The following is a 23,472-nucleotide window of genomic DNA, read 5'->3' on the forward strand; positions in this document are numbered from 1 at the left end:
GAGGCCCCGCACGTGGCCCAGGAGGGGCTCGCGCAGCTCCGGGCACTTGTCGAAGACGGCGGCGAGCTGGGGGGGGGGCAGCTGCAGGACCACCGGGAACGACTGCGGCTTGGTGCGCTGGCAGCACTTGATGAAGCCCTCCCACACCTTGGGGTGCTTCCAGACCTGGGGGGGGGGGCGCGGGGGGGTCAGGAGAACCCCCCCCCAAAGCCTGGGGGGGTTCCAGAATTGGGGGAACCCATCCACAGCCTGGGGGGGTGGCAGAATTGGGGGGAATGGGGGGAATGGGGGGGAATGGGGGGTCCCCTCCCACACCCTGGGGGGCTTCCAGACCTGGGGGGGGCGCGGGGGGGTCAGGGAGAACCCCCCCCCGAAAGCCTGAGGGGGTTCCAGAATTGGGGGGGTCAGAGGGTCCCATCCACAGCCTGGGGGATTCCGGAATGGGGGGGAATGGGGGGGAATGGGGGGGAATGGGGGGTCCCCCCCCCCACACCTTGGGGTGCTTCCAGACCTGGGGGGGGGGCGCGGGGGGGGTCAGGGAGCCCCCCCCCCAAAGCCTGGGGGGGTTCCAGAATTGGGGGAACCCATCCACAGCCTGGGGGGGTGGCAGAATTGGGGGGAATGGGGGGGAATGGGGGGTCCCCCCTCCCACACCTTGGGGTGCTTCCAGACCTGGGGGGGGCGCGGGGGGGTCAGGGAGCCCCCCCCCCGAAAGCCTGGGGGGGTTCCAGAATTGGGGGGGTCAGAGGGTCCCATCCACAGCCTGGGGGATTCCGGAATGGGGGGGAATGGGGGGGAATGGGGGGGAATGGGGGGTCCCCCTCCCACACCTTGGGGTGCTTCCAGACCTGAGGGGGGGTCGGGGGGGGTCAGGGAGAACCCCCCCCCCAAAGCCTGGGGGGGCTTTGAGATCTGGGGGGGCAGTGGGGAACCCATCCACAGCCTGGGGGGTTCCAGGGATGGAGGGGAATGGGGGCTTCAAGGGGTCCCCTCCCACACCTTGGGGTGCCCCTATCACGCCGGTGGCCCCCCTATCGCCACGGCCACCCCCCTATCGTGACAGCTGCCCCCCACCATGACGGCTGCCCCCCTCATCGTGCCAGCCACCCCCCTATCACACCGGCCACCCCCCTATCGCGATGGCCGCCCCCCTATTGTGCTGGCGGCCACCCCCCTATCTTGCCAGCCGCCCCCCTATCGCACCGGCCGCCCCCCTATCATGATGGCCTCCCCCCTATCGCGCCGGCCGCCCCCCTATCACGCCGGCTGCCCCCCTATTGCGCCAGTCGCCCCCCTATCACGCCGGTGGCCCCCCTATCGTGCCGGCCGCCCCCCTATCATGATGGCCTCCCCCCTATCGCGATGGCCACCCCCTTATCACACCGGCCACCCCCCTATCGCGCTGGCGGCCGCCCCCCTATCGCGATGGCCTCCCCCTATCATGCCAGCCGCCCCCCTATCACCATGGCCACCCCCCCATCATGACGGCTGCCCCCCTATTGCGATGGCCACCCCCCTATCGCGATGGCCTCCCCCATATCGCGCCGGCCGCCCCCCTATCGTGATGGCCTCCCCCCTATCACGCCGGCCGCCCCCTATTGCGCCAGCCGCCCCCCTATCACGCCGGTGGCCCCCCTATCGTGCCGGCCACCCCCCTATCATGACAGCCGCCCCCCTATCGCGCCAGCTGCCCCCCATCATGACGGCTGCCTCCCTATCGCGATGGCCTCCCCCCTATCGCACCATCTGCCCCCCTATCGCACCGGCCGCCCCCCTATCGCGCCGGCCGCCCCCCTATCGCGCCAGCTGCCCCCTATCACACCGGCCGCCCCCCCCCCACCTGCTTCATGATGAGCCGGGACAGGATGTTCATGACGAAGCCGCCGAGGCGCGGGTACATGGTGAGCGCCTGGATCACCGTGCGCATCAGCAGCATGGGCAGCGGGCTCTGCTCCATCAGCTGCTGCATCACCACCGCCAGCACCTCCGACGTGTACACGTTGCGCTCGGCGAAGCACAGGTTGGTGGCTGCGGGGGGGGGGTCACCAACCCCCCCCGGGTGTGTGCGTCCCCCCCCTAGCGTCCCCGTTCCCCGCCCCGGCTCACCCTTGATGATGGACTTCATGTCGCACTTGGAGGAGTCGATGTTGTGCAGCGCGATCAGCAGCTCGCCCGGGTTCAGCGGGGACACCGCCGAGGCGCCGTCGCCTGCGGGGGTGGCTTTGTCACCGGGGGGGGGGGGGGGGGGGACGGACAGGGACACGGGGGGTGGGGTCGGCCCCGCGTCCCCTCGCCACGGTGGCTCGGTGGCCCCAGGGAGGTCCCGCGTCCCCCCTCCCAGCAGCGGGCGCCGCAGTGGTTCGGTGGCCCCGAAATTGGCACCACGGTGGCCCCGCGTCCCCAAATCTGGCGCCAGAATTGTCCCCAGGGGGGGTCTCACGTCCCACGTCCCCCCCCCCCAGGGACATCCCATGTCCCCAGATCTGGCGCCACAGGGGTTCGGTGTCCCCAAATCTGGCACCACGGTGGCCCTGTGTCCCCAAATCTGGCACCACAGGGGTTCAGCGTCCCCAAATCTGGCACCAGAATTGTCCCCAGGGGGGTCTCACGTCCCACGTCCCCCCCCCCCAAGAGACATCCCACGGATGGAGGGGGCACCAGGACCGTCCCTGGGGTGTCCCCGTGTCCCCACATCTCCCACCGGGACCGTCCCCAGGCTGGTCCTGTGCCACCCCCACCCACGTCCCCATGTCCCCCCAGAAGGCACCAGGACCGTCCCCACGGTGTCCCCGTGTCCCCCAGCAGGGATCGGGGCTGTCCCCAGGGAGGTGCCAGCCCCACGGTGGCCGCGTCCCCACCAGGACCGTCCCCGGGGGGGTCCCCGGGGGGTCCCCTACCGTGCTGCGTCCCCAGCAGGCGGTTGAAGACCTCCTTGACCACGATGGGGTTGAGCTTGATGAGCTTGGGCAGCGCCTGGATCACCTCTTTCTGCCCCAAAACCACGGCCCCCCCTCAGCGCTGCCCCCGGGGCGCCGGGAGGAGGGGACACGGGGAGGGGGAAGGGGACATGGGATGGGGACGCGGGGCACGGGGAGGGGGACACGGGGAGGGGACAGGACACGGGGATAGGGACGAGGACGTGGGATGGGGACAGGAGACGGGGAGTGGGGTGTAGGGGTCGGGACATGGGATGGGGACACGGGGAGGGGGACACGGGGAGGGGGACGGGACACGAGATGGGGACACAGGATGGGAATGGGGACAGGGACACGGGATGGGAATGGGGACAGGGACACGGGATGGGAAAACGGGGATGGGGACACGGGGAGGGGGACACGGGGATGGGGACATGGGGTTTAGGGGCTGGGACACAGGATGGGGACAGAGGGACGGGGACACAGGATGGGAATAGGGACACGGGATGGGAAAATGGGGATGGGGACATGGGGAGGGGACATGGAGACGGGGACAGGAGATGGGGAACGGGGTGTAGGGGTGGGGACATGGGAGGGGGGACACGGGGATGGGGACAGGAGGCTTGGAATGGGGTTGGGACAGGGATGGGGACACGGGGATGGGGACACGGGATGGGGATGGGGACATCGGATGGGAAAACGGGGTTGGGGACACGGGGAGGGGAACACGGGGATGAGAATGGGGGCACGGGGACACGGGGAGGGGGACACGGGATGGGGATGGGGACATCGGATGGGAAAACGGGGTTGGGGACACGGGGAGGGGAACACGGGGATGGGAATGGGGGCACGGGGACATGGGGAGGGGGACACGGGGGGACGCCCCCACCTTCTCCAGCCCGTTGAGGACGGGGATGAGGAAGCGCACGTCCGGCAGCCGCTTGTGGTACAGGTCCCGGACGCGCTTCACCAGCTCGGGCGAGGGCGGCACTGCGAGGAGGGGGGGGGGACACGCGATGACAGCGTGCCCCCGGGGGGGTGTCCCCACGTGTCCCCCGGTCCCCGTCCCCACCTTTATCGGTCAGGCTGTGCAGGCAGCGCGTCACCAGCGTCTCGGCGCCCTTGGGCAGTTCTCCACCAGCAGCAGCAGCTCGGGCGAGTTCATCCCCATCCCGCGGATCTGCGGCACGAGCGGCGTCACCGCGGGTCCCCCCGTGTCACCGGGGCGTCCCCCCCCCACCCCGGCGTCCCCCCCCGGGCCTCACCGGCTGCTCGATGACCCGCAGCACGGTGCGCTTGATGTCGGCGATGGCCTCGGTGTAGACGGAGGCGAGCTCGTGGATCAGCTTGTGGTTGTGGGGCAGCAGCGCCAGGTAGAGGTAGAGGCACTGCTTGATCGTCTCCTCCGTCCACGGCGCCGCCACCTCTGCGCGACACCGCCGTCACCCCGCCGTCACCCCGGGTGCCACCCTCCCCCGCCGCCCCCGTGGTCCCCCGGGGGCTCACCGGTGTCCTTGTCGGCCCCGAAGAGGACGGAGGGCGGGTTGGGGTGCACCAGGAGCTGCAGGTAGTTGAGGGCGAACTTCTCGACGTAGTCCCGCAGCTGGTCCTTCTCGTACATGCGCTTGATGAACAGCAGCGCCTGCTGCCGGACCTGCGGGGCGGCCGTGTCACCGGCACGGGGACGTCACCAGAGCGGGGACGTCACCAGAGCGGGGACGTCACTGGCACGGGGACATCGCCATCGTAGGGATGTCACCGGCACGAGGATGTCACCAGAGCGGGGACGTCACTGGCACGGGGACATCGCCATCGTGGGGACGTCACCAACATGGGGATGTCACCGGCACAGGGATGTCGCCGGAGTGGGGACATCACCCGCACGGGGATATCATCATCATGGGGATGTCACTGGCACAGGGACGTCACCAGCACAGGGACATCGGCATCGTAGGGATGTCACCGGCACAGGGACATCACCAGAGCAGGGACGTCACCCGCACGGGGATATCATCATCATGGGGATGTCACCGGCACAGGGACGTCACTGGCACGGGGACGTCACCAGCATGGGGACATTGCCATCGTAGGGATGTCACCGGCATGGGGATGTCACCAGCACGGGGACGTCACCGATGTTTGGGATAATCGCCATCGTGGGGATGTCACCGGCATGGGGATGTCACTGGTGCGGGGATGTCACCAGCAAGAGGACATCACCGGCACGGGGACATCGTTGGCATGGGGACATCACCAGAGTGGGGACGTCACCCGCACGGGGGTATCATCATTGTGGGGACATCACCATCATGGGGTGATCACCGACATGGGGATGTCACCAGCACGGGGACGTCACCGTCACGGGGATATCACCGTCATGGGGACATCACCATTGTGGGGATGTCACCAGCAAGGGGACATCACTGGCGTGGGGATGTCATTGGCATGGGGAAGTCACCAGAGTTGGGATGTCACCAGAGTGGGGACGTCACCCGCACGGGGATATCATCATTGTGGGGACATCACCAGCGTGGGGACATCACCGTCATGGGGACATCACCATCGTGGGGATGTCACCACTGTGGGGACGTCACCATCATGGGGACATCACCGGCACAGGGACGTCACCGTAACGGGGATGTCACTGACGTGGGGACGTCACCATCGTGGGGACGTCACCATCGTGGGGACGTCACCGTCGCAGGGACATCACCGGCACGGGGACGTCACCATCGCGGGGACGTCACGGGGATGTCACCGCCGTGGGGCCGTCCCCAGGGGTGTCACCGCGCCGCCCCCACCTTGTCCTTCTCGTGGGAGCTGAGGTCCAGCAGCACGTGCAGGTACTGGAACTGCCGCGACGGCCGCTTGAAGATGAGGTCGCGCAGCGTGGACATGCCCAGGTAGGTCCGGCTCTGGGTGGGGGGGACGGGGACACACACGGGGACCCGTCACCGCCCGGCCCCAGCCCCGCCGCCCCCCCCCGAACCCCCGGGACCCCCCCGGCGCCCACCTCGTCCTCGCAGTACTTGCGGATCACCTCCAGCGCGCTCTCGGTGATCAGCGGCGCCTCCAGCACCACCTTGGTGAAAATCCTGCGGGAAGAGGGACGGCGCGGGGGGGTTGGGACCCGGGGGTGGGGAACCTAAGGGGGCGGTGACCCTATGGGGGCAATTTGGGACCCAATGGGGGCAGTTTGGGACCCCATGGGGGAAGTTTGGGACCCTAAGGGGGCAATTTGGGACCCTACGGGGGTGCTTTGGGACCCTATGGAGGCGGTTTGGGATCCTATGGGGGCAGTTTGGGACCCTACGGGGGCAGTTTGGGACCCTATGGGGGAGGTTTTGGACCCTATCAGGGAGGTTTGGGACCCTATGGGGGAGGTTTGGGATCCTAACGGGGCAATATGGGACCCTAAGGGGGCAGTTTGGGACCCTATGGGGGCAGTTTGGGACCCTATGGGGGCGGTCTGGGACCCTAAGGGGTTATTTGGGACCTTATGGAGGCGGTTTGGGACCCTATGGGGGCAATTTGGGACCCTAAGGGGGTGATTTGGGACCCTATGGGGGCGGTTTGGGACCTAATGGGCCAATTTGGGACCCTAATGGGGCAATTTGGGACCCTATGGGGGTGGTTTGGGACCCTATGGGGGCAGTGACCCTACAGCTGTGGCTCCCATTGGGGCGGTTCTCTGGAGCCTGGAGAAGCCACCGGTGGCACTGTCCCCTCCCTGGTGGCCCCACCCCCATCCCCTGTCCCCATCCCAGTGGCCCCATCCCCGTCCTGATGGCCCTGTTCCTCATCCCGGTGGCCCCAACCCCATCTTGGTGGCCCTGTCCTTGTCCTGCTGGCCCTGTCCCCATCCTCATGGCCCCACCTCCATCCCGATGACCCCATTCCCATCTTGGCGTCCCCATCCCCATCCCCTGTCCCCAGCCCAGTGGCCCCATCCCCATCCTGGTGGCCCTGTCCTTGTCCTGGTGGCCCCATCCCCATCCTGGTGGCCCTGTCCTTGTCCTGGTGGCCCCATCCCCATCCTGGTGGCCCTGTCCTTGTCCTGGTGGCCCCATCCCCATCCTGGCAGCCCCATCACTGTCCTGGCAACCCTGTCCCTGTCCCCTGTCCCCGTCCCAGTGGTGTCATCCCCATCCTGGTGGCCCCATCCCCATCCCAGTGGCCCCATCTCCATCCTGGCAGTCCCGTCCTCGTCCCCGTACCATCCCCTGTCCCCATCCCAGTGGCCCCATCCCCATCCCGGTGGCCCTGTCCTTGTCCTGCTGTCCCCATCCTCATCCTGGCAGTCCCGTTGTCATCCCCGTGCCGTCCCCAATCCCCATCCCGGTGGCCCCATCCCCATCTTGGTGTCCCCATCCCCACCCCAGTGGCCCCATCCCCACCCCAGTGGCCCCATCCCTGTCCCGGTGGCCCCATCTCCATCCCAGTGGTCCCATCCCCATCCCAGTGGCCCTATCCTTATCTTGCTGCCCCCATCCCAGTGGCCACATCCCCATCCCGGTGTCCCCATCCCCATCCTGGTGTCCCCATCCCCATCCCGGTGTCCCCATCCCCATCCTGGTGTCCCCATCCCCATCCCGGTGTCCCCACCCCCATCCTGGTGGCCCCATCCCCGTCCCAGTGTCCCCACCCCCATCCTGGTGGCCCCATCCCCGTCCCAGCAGTCCTGTCCTCATCCCCGTGCTGTCCCCTGTCCCCATCCCAGTGGCCCCATTCCCATCCTGGCAGCCCCATCCCCATCCCAGTGGCCCCATCTGCATCCCAGTGGTCCCATCCCCATCCCAGTGGCCTCATCTCCATCCCAGTGGCCCCATCCCCATCCCGGTGGCCCCATCCCCATTCTGGTGGCCCCATCCCCATCTTGGTGTCCCCATCCCCATCCCGGTGGCCCCATCCCCATCCCGGTGTCCCCATCCCCATCCCGGTGTCCCCATCCCCATCTTGGTGGCCCCATCCCCATCCCGGTGGCCCCATCCCCATTCCAGTGGCCCTATCCTTATCTCACCGGCCCCATCCCCATCCCAGTGGCCCTATCCTTATCTCACTGCCCCCATCCCGGTGGCCTCATCCCCATCCCGGTGGCCCCATCCCCATCTTGGTGGCCCCATCCCCATCCCGGTGGCCCCATCCCCACCCCACCGCCCCCATCCCCATCCCGGTGGCCCCATCCCCACCCCACCGCCCCCATCCCCATCCCGGTGTCCCCATCCCCATCCCGGTGGCCCCATCCCCATCCTGGTGTCCCCATCCCCATCCCGGTGGCCCCATCTCCATCCCAGTGGTCCCATCCCCATCCCGGTGTCCCCATCCCCATCCCGGTGGCCCCATCCCCACCCCACCACCCCCATCCCCATCCCGGCCGCCCCGTCCCCGCGCCCCACGCCCCGTCCTCACCCGTCCTTCTGGTCGGGTTTCTCCTGGAGGCCGGAGAGGAGCCCGATGAGGCACTCGTCGTAGCGCTGCAGCCCGGGGGGCCCGTGGCTCAGGTAGGCGTTGTACTCCTGGAAGAGCCACGCGAAGGCCAGGTCGAGGCGCCCGCGGACGTCCTCCAGCACGAAGGCCAGCAGCTCGCTCTGCAGCGGCACCTCGAAGCGCGTCACCAGCGCCGCCAGGATCTTCACGCGAGCCTGGGGGGTGGAAGACACCCCGGTCGGGTTTCGTTGCGTTTTTTTTTTTTTTTTTGGGGGGGGAGTGGGACACATCGGGGGGGGCTCACCGCGCCGCGCGCGGTGCCGGACCTGGGCGGCCCCGCTGCAGGCGACGGCGCGCTCGGCGCGCAGGATGCGGGTGACGGCGCCGAGCTTCAGCTTCTCCACCTGCACGTCGCTCAGCGGCTTCACCACGTCGCTCAGGCGGAACACCTTCTTGCGGCCCCCCGCGCCCGCCAGCCTGCGGGACAGGGGGGGCTCAGCACCCGAACGGGCGGCGTTTCGCCCCAAAAAAGGGACCTCAGCACCCAAACGGGTCCCATTTCGGCCCAAAAAAGGGACCTCAGCACACAAACGGTTGTTGTTTTGCCCCAAAAACAAGGGGGGAAAGTGGTCGGACCTCAGTACCAAACGGGTGTCATTTTGCCCCAAAAAAAGGGACCTCAGCACCCAAACGGGCATCGTTTTGCCCCAAAAAAGGGACCTCAGCACCCAAACATGTCCTGTTTTGCCCAAAAAAAGGGACCTCAGCACCCAAACGGGTCCTGTTTTGCCCCAAAAAGGGGACCTCAGCACCCAAACATGTCCCGTTTCGCCCCAAAAAAGGGACCTCAGCACCCGAACGGGTGTCATTTCGCCCCAAAAGGGACCTCAGCACCCAAATGGGTCCCGTTTCGCCCCCAAAATGTGACCTCAGCACACAAACGGGCATCGTTTCACCCCAAAAAAGGGACCTCAGCACCCAAACGGGTGGCATTTCCCCCCCAAAAAAGGGACCTCAGCACCCAAACGGGTCCCATTTTGCCCCAAAAAAAGGGGTTGCACTGGGGTCTCACCGGGGACCTCAGCACCCAAACGGGTCTCGTTTCCCCCCAAAAAAAGGGGGGGACAGTGAGGAACCCCAGCACCCAAACGGGTCCCGTTTCCCCCAAAAAAGGGGCGGCACTGGGGTCTCACCAGGGACCTTGGCACCCAAACGGGTCCCGTTTCCCCCCCAAAAAAGGGACCTCAGCACCCATACGGGTCCCATTTTGCCCCAAAAAAAGGGGTTGCACTGGGGTCACACCAGGGACCTTGGCACCCAAATGGGTCTCGTTTTCCCCCAAAACAAGGGGGGACAGTGGGGAACCCCAGCACCCAAACAGGTCCCATTTCCCCCAAAAAAGGGGCGGCACTGGGACCTTGGCACCCAAACGGGTCCCATTTCCCCCCCAAAAAAGGGACCTCAGCACCCAAACGGGTCCCATTTTGCCCCCCAAAAAAGGGGCGGCACTGGGGTCTCACCGGGGACCCCAGCACCCAAACGGGTCCCATTTTGCCCCCCAAAAAAGGGTTGCACTGGGGTCTTACTGGGGACCTCAGCACCCAAACGGGTCCCGTTTCCCCCCAATATAAAAGGGGCAGCACTGGGGTCTCACCGGGGACCTCAGCACCCAAATGGGTCTCATTTTCCCCCAAAACAAGGGGGGACAGTGAAGAACCACAGCACCCAAATGGGTCTCATTTTCCCCCAAAACAAGGGGGGACAGCGGGGAACCCCAGCACCCAAACGGGTCCCGTTTCCCCCCCAGAAAAGGGACCTCAGCACCCAAACTGGTCCCATTTTGCCCCCAAAAAAGGGGCGGCACTGGGGTCTCACCGGGGACCTCATCACCCAAACGGGTCCCGTTTCACCCCCAAAAACCAAAGGGGCAGCACGGGGGGGCGGGGGGGGGGGGTCTCACCGGGGCTGCGTGGCCGGCATGATGGGCTCCGGCCGGCGTTTGGTCTGGGGGGCTTCCTCCTCAGCCCCCCCGGCGGCCGAGCCCTGGGCGCCCAGCACGGCGATGGCCTGCCCCTGCGCCAGCGCCGAGAGGCGCCGCTTGATCACCACGCTCTCCGGCTTGGCCGCCTTCTCCTCCTTGGGTTCCTCCTTCAGGTGCTTCGTCTGCTCCACGCCTGCCGTGGGAGGACGCGGGTGAGCAGCGGGACCCCCCCTTACCCCCCCCCCAAAAAAAAAAACCAACCCCGAGCTCACCGGGGCCGAGCCCCGCCGCCGTCATCTGCGTGGCCATGAGGCGCGCGAGGTGCTTGATCTGCGCCTCGGTGCCCGCCGACTCCACCGGCGTGTAGGTGGCTTGGAAGGAGGCTGGCATGGCCTCGGGCAGGTACACCATGCTGATCAGCACCTGGGGGGGCGGGCACGAGGCTCAGGACCCCCCCCAAAACGCTCTCCCCCCCCCCGATGCGGGTGCGCCCCCCGATTCCCCGCTGACCAGGTTGGCGACGTTCTCGGGGGTGAGCAGCGGCTGCAGGAACTCGGCCGTGATGTCGGTGTCGGAGGGGGCGCTGGCCTGGCCCCCCCCCTTGGGGGCTGCCACCGCCACCGCCTCCAGGTCCTTGTCCTCGTCGTCCTCCCCCAGCGGGGGTTCTGCGGGGATGGGGGGTCAGGGAACACCCCCCCCCCCCCCGGGGTGGTCCCGAGGGTCCCCGGAGGGGGAGCGGGGGGATGCAGGGGGGCGTTGTGCCACCAGTTGGCCCCAGGAGGGAACTGGGAGGGTACTGGGGGGCACTGCGGGGACCCTGGGGGTCTCTAAGGTCACCCCACCTGCCCCCAGTGTCCCCAGGACGACGACGGGACAGCCCTGGGGGTCTGTAAGGTCATCGTGCCTGTCCCCAGTGTTCCCAGACGGGCACTGGGAGAGCCCTGGGGGTCTCTAAGGACATCCCATCTGTCCCCAGTGTCCCCAGGAGGGTGCTGGGAGGATACTGGGGGGCACAGGGAGGACTCTGGGGGGCACTGGCAAGACCCTAAGGATCTCTGAGGCCACCCTGTCTGTCCCCAGTATCCCCAGGAGAGGCCTGGCGGGCACTGGGAGGTCTCTGGAAGTCTCTAAAGCCACTCCACCTTCCCCCAGTGTCCCCAGGAAGCCACTGGAAGGACCCTGGGGGACACTGGGAGGTCTTGGGGGGTCTCTAAAGCCACTCCACCTGCCCCCAATGTCCCAGGAAGGCACTGGAAGGACCCTGGGATGACCCTGGGGGGTCTCTAACGCCACTCCACCTGTCCCCAGTGTCCCCAGGAAGGCACTGGAAGGACCCTAGGAGGCACTGGGAGGACCCTGGGGGGCACTGGGAGGTCTTGGGGGGACTCTAAAGCCACTCCACCTTCCCCCAGTGTCCCCAGGAGGGCACTGGGAGGACCTTGGGAGGACCCTGGGGGGTCTCTGAAGCCACTCCACCTGTCCCCAGTGTCCCCAGGAAGGCACTGGGAGGACCCTGGGAGGCACTGGGAGGACCCTGGGGGACACTGTGAGGACCGGGGGGACCACTTAACCCCCCCCCACCTCCCCAGAAGAGGGGAGGACCCCCCCACACCCCCCCCCCCGCCGCCTCTCACCGATCTTCATCTTCTTGAGGGTGGCGTCGGGCTCGTCGCGGGGCCGCTTGCGGGCGTCGCGGGGGCTGGGCATGCTGCGGGCGATCTCGGCCTGCTGGGTGCCCAGGTCGACGAGCAGCGTGGTGATCTGCGCCTGGAAGTCCCCCGAGGCCGGGTGCCGCAGCACGCTCAGCAGGTGCAGCTTCAGGTTCTTGCGCACGCTGCTCACCTGCGACTTGGCCAGCGTGGGCGGCAGGTTGGCTGCGGGGGACACGGGGACGCGTCGGGGACGCCGGGGTTTTGGGAGAGCAGCCCCCGATGGGAGGCGGTGTGGGGACACCGGGGGGTCCGGGACACCCAGACGGCAGCATCAAAATGAGGTGGCTGCGGGGATCCAGGACCCCAACCCCAATAGGAGGCCGTGTGGGGACACCGGGGGTCCGGGACACCCAGACGCCAGCACCAAAATGAGGTGGCAGCGGGGACAGCGGGGATCCGGGACCCCAACCCCTAGGGGAGGTGGTGGTGGGGACACCAGGGATCTGGGACCCCAACCTCTAGGGGAGGTGGTAGCGGGGACAGCGGGGATCCAGGAGCCCAACCCCAATAGGAGGTGGTGTGGGGACACCGGGGGTCCGGGACACCCAGACACCAGCACCAAAACGAGGTGGCAGCAGGGACAGTGGGGATCCGGGACCCCAAACCCTAGGGGAGGTGGCAGCGGGGATACCAGGGATCTGGGAGCCCAACCCCAATAGGAAGTGGTGTGGGGACACCGGGGGTCCAGGACACCCAGCTCTCAGCCCCAATAGGAGGTGGTAGCAGGGACAGCGGGGATCCAGGACCCCAACCCCAATAGGAGGCGGTATGGGGACACTGGGGATCTGGGACACCAAACCCTAGGGGAGGTGGTAATGGGGACAGCAGGGATTTGGGACCCCAACCCCTTAGGGGAGGTGGTGGTGGGGACAGCGAGGATCCAGGACACCCAGCCCCCAGCCCCTGGGGGTGGGGACATCGGGTATCCAGGACCCCAACCCCTTGGGGAGGTGGTGGTGGGGACTCTGGGGACTCAGGACACCTGGTCCCCAACCCCTATGAGAGGTGGCAGTGGGGACACCGGGGATCCAGGACCCCAACCCCTAGGGGAGGTGGCAGTGGGGACACTGGGGGTGCCCCAATAGGAGGTGGCAGAGGGGACATGGGGCACCCGGGACACCCAGCCCCTAGGGGTGGGGACACCGGGGATCCAGGACCCTGGCCCCTATAGGAGACAGCAGTGGGGACACCGGGGATCGAGGCCACCGGTCCCCAGCCCCAGGGGAACCCAGGACACCCCCCGGCACCGTCCCCGGGCGCTCACCGTGCAGGGTCTCGTAGGCCTGGATGACCTCGGCCATGAACATGGGGCGCTGGCGGGCGATGGTGGCCAGCGAGCCCAGCGCGGCCGTCAGGTTGATGCTGGAGATGGCCGGGTGCACCATGAACTTGAGCAGCTGCTCCAGCGCCGCCTTGCCCTCCTCCCACAGCACGTCTGCGGGGACACGGGGACACGCGTCGGGGCACGCGCGGGGGCACGGGGACGTGGGGGCACGCGTGGGGACACGCGTGGGGCAAGGGGAAATGGGGATGTAGGGACATGGGGTCATGGGGACGTGGGGGCACGCGTGGGGGCGCAAGGATGTGGGGACACTGGGACATGGGGATGTAGGGACATGGGGACACACGTGGGGTCACGGGGACGTGGGGACACAGGGATGTGGGGATGTAGGGACATGGGGTCACAGGGAAGTGGGGACACACGTGGGGGCACACGTGGGGGCACAAGGATGTGGGGACACAGGGACGTGGGGATGTAGGGACATGGGGACGTGGGGACACGCGTGGGGGCACAAGGATGTGGGGATGTAGGGACATGGGGACACACGTGGGGACACAGGGACGCGGGGATGTAGGGACATGGGGACACACGTGGGATCATGGGGACGTGGGGACACAAGGATGTGGGGACACTGGGACGCGGGGATGTAGGGACACGGGGTCACGGGGATGTGGGGACACACGTGGGGGCACAAGGATGTGGGGATGTAGGGACATGGGGACACACGTGGGGTCATGGGGACGTGGGGACACAGGGACACGGGGATGTAGGGACATGGGGACACACGGAGGGGCACAGGGACACATATGGGGATGTGGGGGCACGGGGACGTGGGGACACGTGGGGAGACGGGGATGTGGGGATATGAGGATGCAGGGATGTGGGGACGTGGGGACATGGGGACACACATGGGGATGTGGGGACACACGTGGGGATGCGGGGATATGAAGATGTAGGGATATAAGGACACGGGGACACACAAGGGGACGTGGGGACACACATGGGGACGTGGGGACATAAGGACATGGGGACGTGGGGATACGGGGACACATGGGGACGCAGAGATGTGGGGATATAAGGATATAAGGATGCCGAGATATGGGGACGTGGGGACATGAGAACGTGGAGACACGGGGACGTGGGGACACGGGGATGTGGGGACATGGGGACATGGGGATATGGGGACGTGGGGACATGGGGATATGGGGACATGGGGACGCAGGGATATGGGGACAGGGGGACGCGGGGATATGGGGACAGGGGGACGCGGGGATATGGGGACGCGGGGACACCCGGCGCGGGCTCCCTCACTGTATTTGATGTAGGGGTGGTCCTTGGGGATGCGCTCCAGGCTGATGTCGTTCTCGTGGCGCTTGGGGACGTCGGAGTCGGCCACGCGGGGGGACAGGGTGATGATCAGCCCCTCCACGAACTTGATGGCGTGCGTGCGCACGCCGTCGTTGTCCGAGTCCAGCAGCAGGATGATGTCGCTGGCCATGGCCGCCACCATCTCCCAGCACGCCTCCTGCAGCTCGCTGATCGCCTTCGACTTCACCATCCACTGCGGGCGCCCGTCAGAGCCCGTCCCGACCCCCCCCCGGGCACCCATGGGTGCCCCCCGCCCCGGCGCCTCACCTGCAGGGCCACCTTGTAGAGCTGCGTCATGGTGAGGATGGCTTTCTTCACCACGTTGACGTTCTCGTCCTTCAGCAGCATGTTGAGGTTGGCGATCAGCTTCAGCAGCAGCTCGATGTCCCGCTTGCTGCAAAATTGATATATTTATTCTTTTCCCCCCCGATTTTTTATATGTTTTATATATTTTTTATATTATCTTTTTTATATTTTTTTTTATATTTTTATAATATGTAAATATATATGTTACAATTTTTTATATATTTTTTATGTTTTTAATGTTTTATATATTTTAATGTTTTTATATATTTTTATATATTTTAATATATTTTTATATATTTTTATATCTTTTATATATTTTTAATATATTTTTATATATTTTTATATATTTTTATATATATATTTTATATATCTTTATATATTTTTATATATTTATATATATATTTTATATATTTTTTATATATTTTTATATATCTTTTATATATTTTAATCTGTTTTATATATATTTTTATATGTTTTTATATATTTTTTATATATTTTTAAATATATTTTCATATATTTTTTATATATCTTTTATATATTTTTATATATCTTTTTATATATTTTTATATATTTTTTTATATATCTTTTATGTATTTTTATATATTTTTTATATATTTTTTTATATATTTTATATATCTTTATCTTTTATATATTTTTATATATATTTTTATATATCTTTATATATTTTTTATATATTTTATATATCTTTATCTTCTATATATTTTTATATATATTTTTATATATCTTTTATATATTTTTATATATTTTTATATATATTTTTATATATCTTTTATATATTTCTATATATTTTTATACATATTTTCATATATCTTTTATATATCTTTTATATATTTTTATATATATTTTTATATATCTTTTATATATTTTTTATATTTTTTTATATATATTTTCACATATCTTTTATATATTTTTATATATTTTTTATATATATTTTTATATATCTTTTATATATTTTTTATATTTTTTTATATATATTTTCACATATCTTTTATATATTTTTATATATTTTTTATATATATTTTTATATATCTTTTATATCTTTTTATATATCTTTTATATATTTTTTATATATTCTTATATATTTTTTATATATCTTTTATATCTTTTTATATATCTTTTTATATATTTTTATATATTTTTTATATTTTTTAAATATTTTTATATATATTTTTTATATATTTTTTGTATATATTTTTTATACATTTTTTATATATTTTTATATATTTTTATATATATATATTTTCTTTCCCGGCGAAAAAGAAAAGCGCCCCGAAAGCCGCCCTTTCTGCCCCAAAAGCCGCCCTTTCTGCCCCAAAAGCCGCCCTTTCCGCCCCAAAAGCCGCCCTTTGCGCCCCCCCTTACCACGCCTCCTCGATGAAGCCCACCACGAACTTGCGCACCTCGATGGACTTGTCGGCTTGGAAGGCGATGATCTCCTGGGGGGGGGACACGGCGGGGGGGGCTCAGCACCGGGCAGGGTCCGTCCCGGTGCCCCCCCCGTGCCCCCCCCCGCTCACGTCGAGGAAGTTATCGAGCAGCGTCGGGTCCTTGTTGATGATCAGCTCCTGCACCTGCGGGCACAGGGACCGGGTGGCACCGGGGGGGGCACGCAGCACGGGGGGGGTCGTGGCCCCCCCACGCCCCCACCTGCTTGAGGATGGCGATCTTGGAGTCGGTGCCGACCAGCGCCGCCTGGTTCAGGAGCTCCACGACCTGCGGGGGGACGGCGGGGGGGGGACGGGGGCGGGGGGGGGACAGGGGCAGAGGGGGGGGTGCTGGAGCCCTGCTGTTCTGGGTCCCCAAAATGCCCCCCCCCCCCCCAAAGCCCCCCCGTCCCCAAACTGGGGACCCCCGAACCCCCCCACCCCCAAACCAGCCCCCCCAGTGCCCCCCCACCCCCAAACCAGTCCCCCCAGTTCCCCAACCGGAGTCCCCCCGAACCCCCCCACCCCCAAACCAGCCCCCCCAGTTCTCCCCCACCCCCAAACCAGCCCCCCCATTTCCCCCCCCGTCCCCAAACTGGGGTCCCCCCGAACCCCCCCATCCCCAAACCAGCCCCCCCAGTGCCCCCCACCCCCAAACCAGCCCCCCCATTTCCCCCCCACTCCCAAACCAGTCCCCCCAGTTCCCCCCACCCCCAAACCAGCCCCCCCAGTTCCCCCCACCCCCAAACCAGTCCCCCCATTTCCCCCCCACTCCCAAACCAGTCCCCCCAGTTCTCCCCCACCCCCAAACCAGCCCCCCCAGTTCCCCCCACCCCCAAACCAGTCCCCCCATTTCCCCCCCACTCCCAAACCAGTCCCCCCAGTTCCCCCCACCCCCAAAACCAGCCCCCCCAGTTCCCCCCCGTTCCCCAACCGGAGTCCCCCCGAACCCCCCCACCCCCAAACCAGCCCCCCCAGTTCTCCCCCACCCCCAAACCAGCCCCCCCATTTCCCCCCCCGTCCCCAAACTGGGGTCCCCCCGAACCCCCCCATCCCCAAACCAGCCCCCCCAGTGCCCCCCACCCCCAAAACCAGCCCCCCCATTTCCCCCCCGTTCCCCAACCGGAGTCCCCCCGAACCCCCCCACCCCCAAACCAGCCCCCCCAGTTCCCCCCAAAACCAGCCCCCCCATCCCCCCATTTCCCCCCCACCCCCAAAACCAGCCCCCCCATTTCCCCCCCACCCCCAAACCAGTCCCCCAAGTTCCCCCCACCCCCAAACCAGCCCCCCCAGTTCCCCCCCAAAACCAGCCCCCCCATCCCCCCATTTCCCCCCCACCCCCAAACCAGCCCCCCCAGTTCCCCCCCAAATCCAGCCCCCCCGTACCCCCCACCCCCAAACCAGTCCCCCCAGTTCCCCCCACCCCCAAACCAGCCCCCCCAGTGCCCCCCACCCCAAAACCAGCCCCCCCATTTCCCCCCTGTCCCCAAAGCGGGGTCCCCCCGAACCCCCCCATCCCCAAACCAGCCCCCCCATTTCCCCCCCACCCCCAAACCAGTCCCCAGTTCCCCCCACCCCCAAACCAGCCCCCCCATTTCCCCCCCACCCCCAAACCAGTCCCCAGTTCCCCCCACCCCCAAACCAGCCCCCCCATTTCCCCCCACCCCCAAACCAGCCCCCCCAGTTCCCCCCACCCCCAAACCAGCCCCCCCAGTTCCCCCCACCCCCAAACCAGCCCCCCCATTTCCCCCCCACCCCCAAACCAGTCCCCAGTTCCCCCCACCCCCAAACCAGCCCCCCCATTTCCCCCCACCCCCAAACCAGTCCCCAGTTCCCCCCACCCCCAAACCAGCCCCCCCAGTTCCCCCCCAAATCCAGCCCCCCCGTACCCCCCACCCCCAAACCAGCCCCCCCATTTCCCCCCCACCCCCAAACCAGTCCCCAGTTCCCCCCACCCCCAAACCAGCCCCCCCATTTCCCCCCACCCCCAAACCAGTCCCCAGTTCCCCCCACCCCCAAACCAGCCCCCCCATTTCCCCCCACCCCCAAACCAGTCCCCAGTTCCCCCCACCCCCAAACCAGCCCCCCCAGTTCCCCCCCAAATCCAGCCCCCCCGTACCCCCCACCCCCAAACCAGCCCCCCCAGTTCCCCCCCAAAACCAGCCCCCCCAGTACCCCCCACCCCCAAACCAGCCCCAAACCAGTCCCCAGTTCCCCCCACCCCCAAACCAGCCCCCCCATTTCCCCCCCACCCCCAAACCAGTCCCCAGTTCCCCCCACCCCCAAACCAGCCCCCCCATTTCCCCCCCACCCCCAAACCAGCCCCCCCAGTTCCCCCCACCCCCAAACCAGCCCCCCCATTTCCCCCCCACCCCCAAACCAGTCCCCAGTTCCCCCCACCCCCAAACCAGCCCCCCCATTTCCCCCCACCCCCAAACCAGTCCCCAGTTCCCCCCACCCCCAAACCAGCCCCCCCAGTTCCCCCCCAAATCCAGCCCCCCCGTACCCCCCACCCCCAAACCAGCCCCCCCATTTCCCCCCCACCCCCAAACCAGTCCCCAGTTCCCCCCACCCCCAAACCAGCCCCCGTTCCCCCCACCCCAAACCAGCCCCCCAGTTCCCCCCAAATCCAGCCCCCCCGTACCCCCCACCCCCAAACCAGCCCCCCCAGTTCCCCCCCCAAAACCAGCCCCCCCAGTACCCCCCACCCCCAAACCAGCCCCCCCAGTTCCCCCCACCCCCAAACCAGCCCCCCATTTCCCCCCCACCCCCAAACCAGTCCCCAGTTCCCCCCACCCCCAAACCAGCCCCCCATTTCCCCCCACCCCCAAACCAGTCCCCAGTTCCCCCACCCCCAAACCAGCCCCCCAGTTCCCCCCAAATCCAGCCCCCCCGTACCCCCACCCCCAACCAGCCCCCCCATTTCCCCCCCCACCCCCAAACCAGTCCCCAGTTCCCCCCACCCCCAAAACCAGCCCCCCATTTCCCCCCACCCCCAAACCAGTCCCCAGTTCCCCCCACCCCCAAACCAGCCCCCCAGTTCCCCCCAAATCCAGCCCCCCGTACCCCCCACCCCCAAACCAGCCCCCCCAGTTCCCCCCCAAAACCAGCCCCCCCAGTACCCCCCACCCCCAAACCAGCCCCCCCAGTTCCCCCCCAAATCCAGCCCCCCGTACCCACCCACCCCAAACCAGCCCCCCCAGTTCCCCCCAAAACCAGCCCCCCCGTACCCCCCACCCCCAAACCAGCCCCCCAGTTCCCCCCCAAATCCAGCCCCCCCGTACCCCCACCCCCAAACCAGCCCCCCAGTTCACCCCCAAATCTAGCCCCCCCGTACCCCCCACCCCCAAACCAGTCCCCCAGTTCCCCCCACCCCCAAAACCAGCCCCCCCCACTGCCCCCCCGTCCCCAAAGCGGGGTCCCCCCGACCCCCCCCGCCCCCCCGCCGTGCCCCCCCCGCGCCCCCACCCTCTCGGAGGTGCTCATGCCGTCGGCGCCGCACTCCTCCTCGCTGAAGAACTGCGAGGCCACGCTCATGCGGCTGCTGGGGCCCTCGGCGCCCCCCGGCCCCGCCATGGCCCCCCCAGCGCCTCCCGGGGGAGCCCTGGGCCTGCGGGGAGACCCCGGCACGTCCCTAAGGGGCCTGGGACCCCCTATAGGGCCCCGGGATCCCCTATAGGGCCCTGGGACCCCTGTAGGGCCCCGGGATCCCCTATAGGGCCCTGGGACCCCCTGTAGGGCCCTGGGACCCCCTATAGGGCCCCAGGATGCCTTATAGGGCCCCACGATGCTTTATAGGGCCCTGGGACACCCTATAGGGCCCCAGGATGCCTTATAGGGCCCTGGGACCCCCTATAGGGCCCCACGATGCTTTATAGGGCCCCACGATGCCTTATAGGACCCCACAATGCTTTATAGGGCCCTGGGACCCCCTATAGGGCCCCAGGGTGCTTTATAGAGCCCCAGGATGCCTTATAGGGCCCTGGGACCCCCTATTGGGCCCCAGGATGCCTTATAGGGCCCCACGATGCTTTATAGGGCCCACGATGCTTTATAGGGCCCTGGGACCCCCTATAGGGCCCCACGATGCCGTATAGGGCCCCAGAACACTCTAAAATGGTCCCAAGATGCCCTATAGGGCCCTGGGATGCCCCATATGGTCCCTCTGACACCCTGTAATGCTCCAGGACACTCTAAAAGGGCCCCGGGATGCCCTATAGGGCCCTAGGACACTCTACAAGGGCCCCAGGATGCCCTATAAGACCCCAGCACGCTCCATATGGTCCCTGGGATGCCTTATAGGGCCCCAGGATGCCCTAAACGGCCCCAGGACACTCCGTAAGGGCCCCAGAACACTCTAAAATGGTCCCAGGATGCCCTATAGGGCCCTGGGATGCCCCATATGGTCCCTGTGACACCCTATAAGGCTCCAGGACACTCTAAAAGGGCCCCGGGATGCCCTATAGGCCCCAGCACGCTCCATATGGTCCCTGGGATGCCCTATAGGACCCTAGAACACTCTAAAACGGCCCCAGGATGCCCTATAGGGGCCCAGGACACTCTACAAGGACCCCAGGACGCGCTATAGGGCCCCAGAATGCTCCATAAGGGCCCCAGGACACTGTAAAAGGGACCCGAGATGCCTTATAAGGCCTCAAGACACTCTATAGGGTCCCAGGACGCTCCATACCGCCCCTATAGGGCCCCAGGACACTCTACAAGGGTCCCAGGAATGCCCTATAGCGCCCTATAGACACCCCATAAGGGTCACAGGATGTCCCATAAGGGCCCTGGGACACCCTATAGGGGCCCTGGGATGCTCTATAGGGACCCAGGACAATCTATATGGGCCCAGGACGCCCAAAAGGGCTCGGGGCAGCCCGTAAGGACCCCGAGATGCTCCATACAGTCCCTGGGACACCCTATAGGGCCCCAGAACCATATGGTGCCTGGGATGCCCTATGGGGACACTGACCACCCTCAGGATGTCCTATATGGCCCCAGGACACTCTATAGGGGCCCAGGACACTCTATGAGGGCCCTGGCACGCCACCGGAATGCTCTGTGTGGTCCCTGGGATGCCATATATGGGCCCGGGATGCCCTATAGGGGCACATATGGCCCCAGGATGCTGTACGCAGCCCCTGGGACACCCTATAAGATCCCCAGGATGCTCTATATGGCCCTGGGATGCTCTATATGGCCCCCAGGACGCTTCAGGCACACTATACAGCCCCCGAGATGCTCTATATGGCCCCCAAAATACCCTATACAGCCTCAGAACGTCCCTAGGACGCTCTATATGGCCCAGGGATGCTGAATATGGCACCTAGAGCGCTATATAGGGCCCCAAGACCCTTATGGAACACTCTATATGGTCCCTGCTCTGTATCAGCCCCACGGATGCTCTATATGGCCCCCGGGATATTCCAACCCCCCGGGCTGCCCCATACGCCCCCCCGGGGCTCTGCCATCCCCTATCCCCAGCACCTACCCTATAGAGCCCCAGCACAGCCCAGGACCCTATAGAGCCCCTGCACAGCCCAGGACCCTATAGAGCCCCCGGCACGTCCCAGGACCCTATAGCAGGCCCTACTGCCACACATCCCTTAGGGCCCCACCTCCCACAGACCCTACAGAGCCCCCCAGCCCCCCATAGGAGCCTACAGCCCCCCTATAGGAGTCTATACCCCCCCAGCCCTACTGGGCCTCGGTGCCCAGGACCCACACAGCCCTATGGGCCCCTACAGAGCTTGCCCTGCCCCACAGCCCCCTATGGGGCTGCTTCACAGGCTCCTGCAGGTCCCTATAGAGCCCCCATGGGTCCCTCCAGGCCCCTATAGAGCTTGTCCACCCCATATGTCCCTTCAGGCCCCTACAGAGCCACCTTAAGGCCCCTATAAAGTATCCCCCACCCCCACAGGCCCCTATAGAGCCCCCTTCAGGCCCTTATAGAGCCCCCCCTGCCCCATCTGTCCCTTCAGGCCCCTACAGAGCCACCTTAAGGCCCTATAGAGTACCCCCCACCCCACAGGCCCCCTATAGAGGCCCTATAGAGTCCCCTTCAGGCCCCTACAGAGCCCCCCCCAGCCCCACAGACCCCTATAGGAGCTCCCCGCCCCGCAGGCCCCTGTGGGCCCCTATAGGGCCCGTCCCTCCTCCCGCTGGCTCCTATAAGGCTCCCCCCCGCCCCTATAGGCCCCTATAGATCCCAATAGGCCCCTAGAGATCCCTACAAGGCCCCATAAACCCCTTATAGCCCCCTATAAGCCCCTATAGGCCCCTATAGACCCCCTATAGGCTCCCACAGCTCCTATAGCCCCCCCCAGCCCCCTATAAACCCCCTATAGTCCCCCCCAGCCCCCTATAGATCCCTATAGCCCCCCCAGGCCCCTATAGCCCCCCCCCGCCCCCTATAGCCTACTCAGCCCCCTATAGGCCCCCCAGCCCCCTATAGATCCCTATAGCCCTCCCCAGCCCCCATAGGCCCCCCAGCCCCCTATAGATCCCTATAGGCCCCTATAGGCCCCCCAGCTCCCTATGGCCCCAATTATAGATCCCTATTGCCCCCCCCAGCCCCCTATAGGCCCCTATAGCCCCCCCAGCCCCCTATAGGCCCCTATAGCCCCCTATAGGCCCCCCCAGCCCCCTATAGGCCCCTATAGCCCCCCCAAGCCCCTATAGGCCCCCCCAGCCCCCTATAGCCCCCCTCAGGCCCCTATAGGCCCCCCCAGCCCCTATAGCCCCCCCCAGCCCCCTATAGGCCCCTATAGGCCCCCCCAGGCCCCCAGCCCCCCCCTCACCGCCTCCCGCGCGCTCAGCAGCCTCCACGCGCGCCCCGCGCAGGCGCGCGCGCCCCGCCCCCCCGTGACGTCAGCGGGGCTGCGGGAGCTGTAGGCCGGGGCGGGGCCTGCCCGCAAGCCACGCCCCTGCGGCTCTTGGCCGTCGGTGGGCGGGGCTGTGATAGGCCACGCCCCCCTCCCCGGGCACCCGCCGGGTAGGGGGCAAAGCTCACCCCGTGACGTCATCGCGGCCT

The 23,472-nt window shown here is 64.3% G+C and overlaps 1 protein-coding gene across 1 annotated transcript; it reads right to left on the reverse strand.

Annotated features, from left to right (window-relative positions):
• Window positions 1–3: 3 nt before the first annotated feature.
• On the reverse strand, window positions 4–20,114 carry SYMPK (symplekin scaffold protein; the record flags this gene model as incomplete). The annotated part of the gene is given in 24 exon segments (XM_083853558.1): window positions 4–165; window positions 1,841–2,028; window positions 2,107–2,208; window positions 2,898–2,988; window positions 3,805–3,905; window positions 3,988–4,038; window positions 4,041–4,095; window positions 4,181–4,341; window positions 4,422–4,569; window positions 5,717–5,830; window positions 5,929–6,010; window positions 8,325–8,557; window positions 8,669–8,819; window positions 10,303–10,516; window positions 10,596–10,746; window positions 10,834–10,988; window positions 11,958–12,197; window positions 13,300–13,470; window positions 14,629–14,878; window positions 14,953–15,079; window positions 16,375–16,448; window positions 16,530–16,583; window positions 16,660–16,725; window positions 19,905–20,114. Coding segments are annotated over 24 exon segments (3,249 nt in total), but the record flags the coding sequence as incomplete, so codon positions are not given.
• Between the last annotated feature and the right edge of the window lie 3,358 nt (window positions 20,115–23,472).

Source organism: Anser anser, assembly GCF_964211835.1.
Source record: "Anser anser genome assembly, contig: HAP1_SCAFFOLD_576, whole genome shotgun sequence".
Lineage (NCBI taxonomy): Eukaryota > Metazoa > Chordata > Aves > Anseriformes > Anatidae > Anser > Anser anser.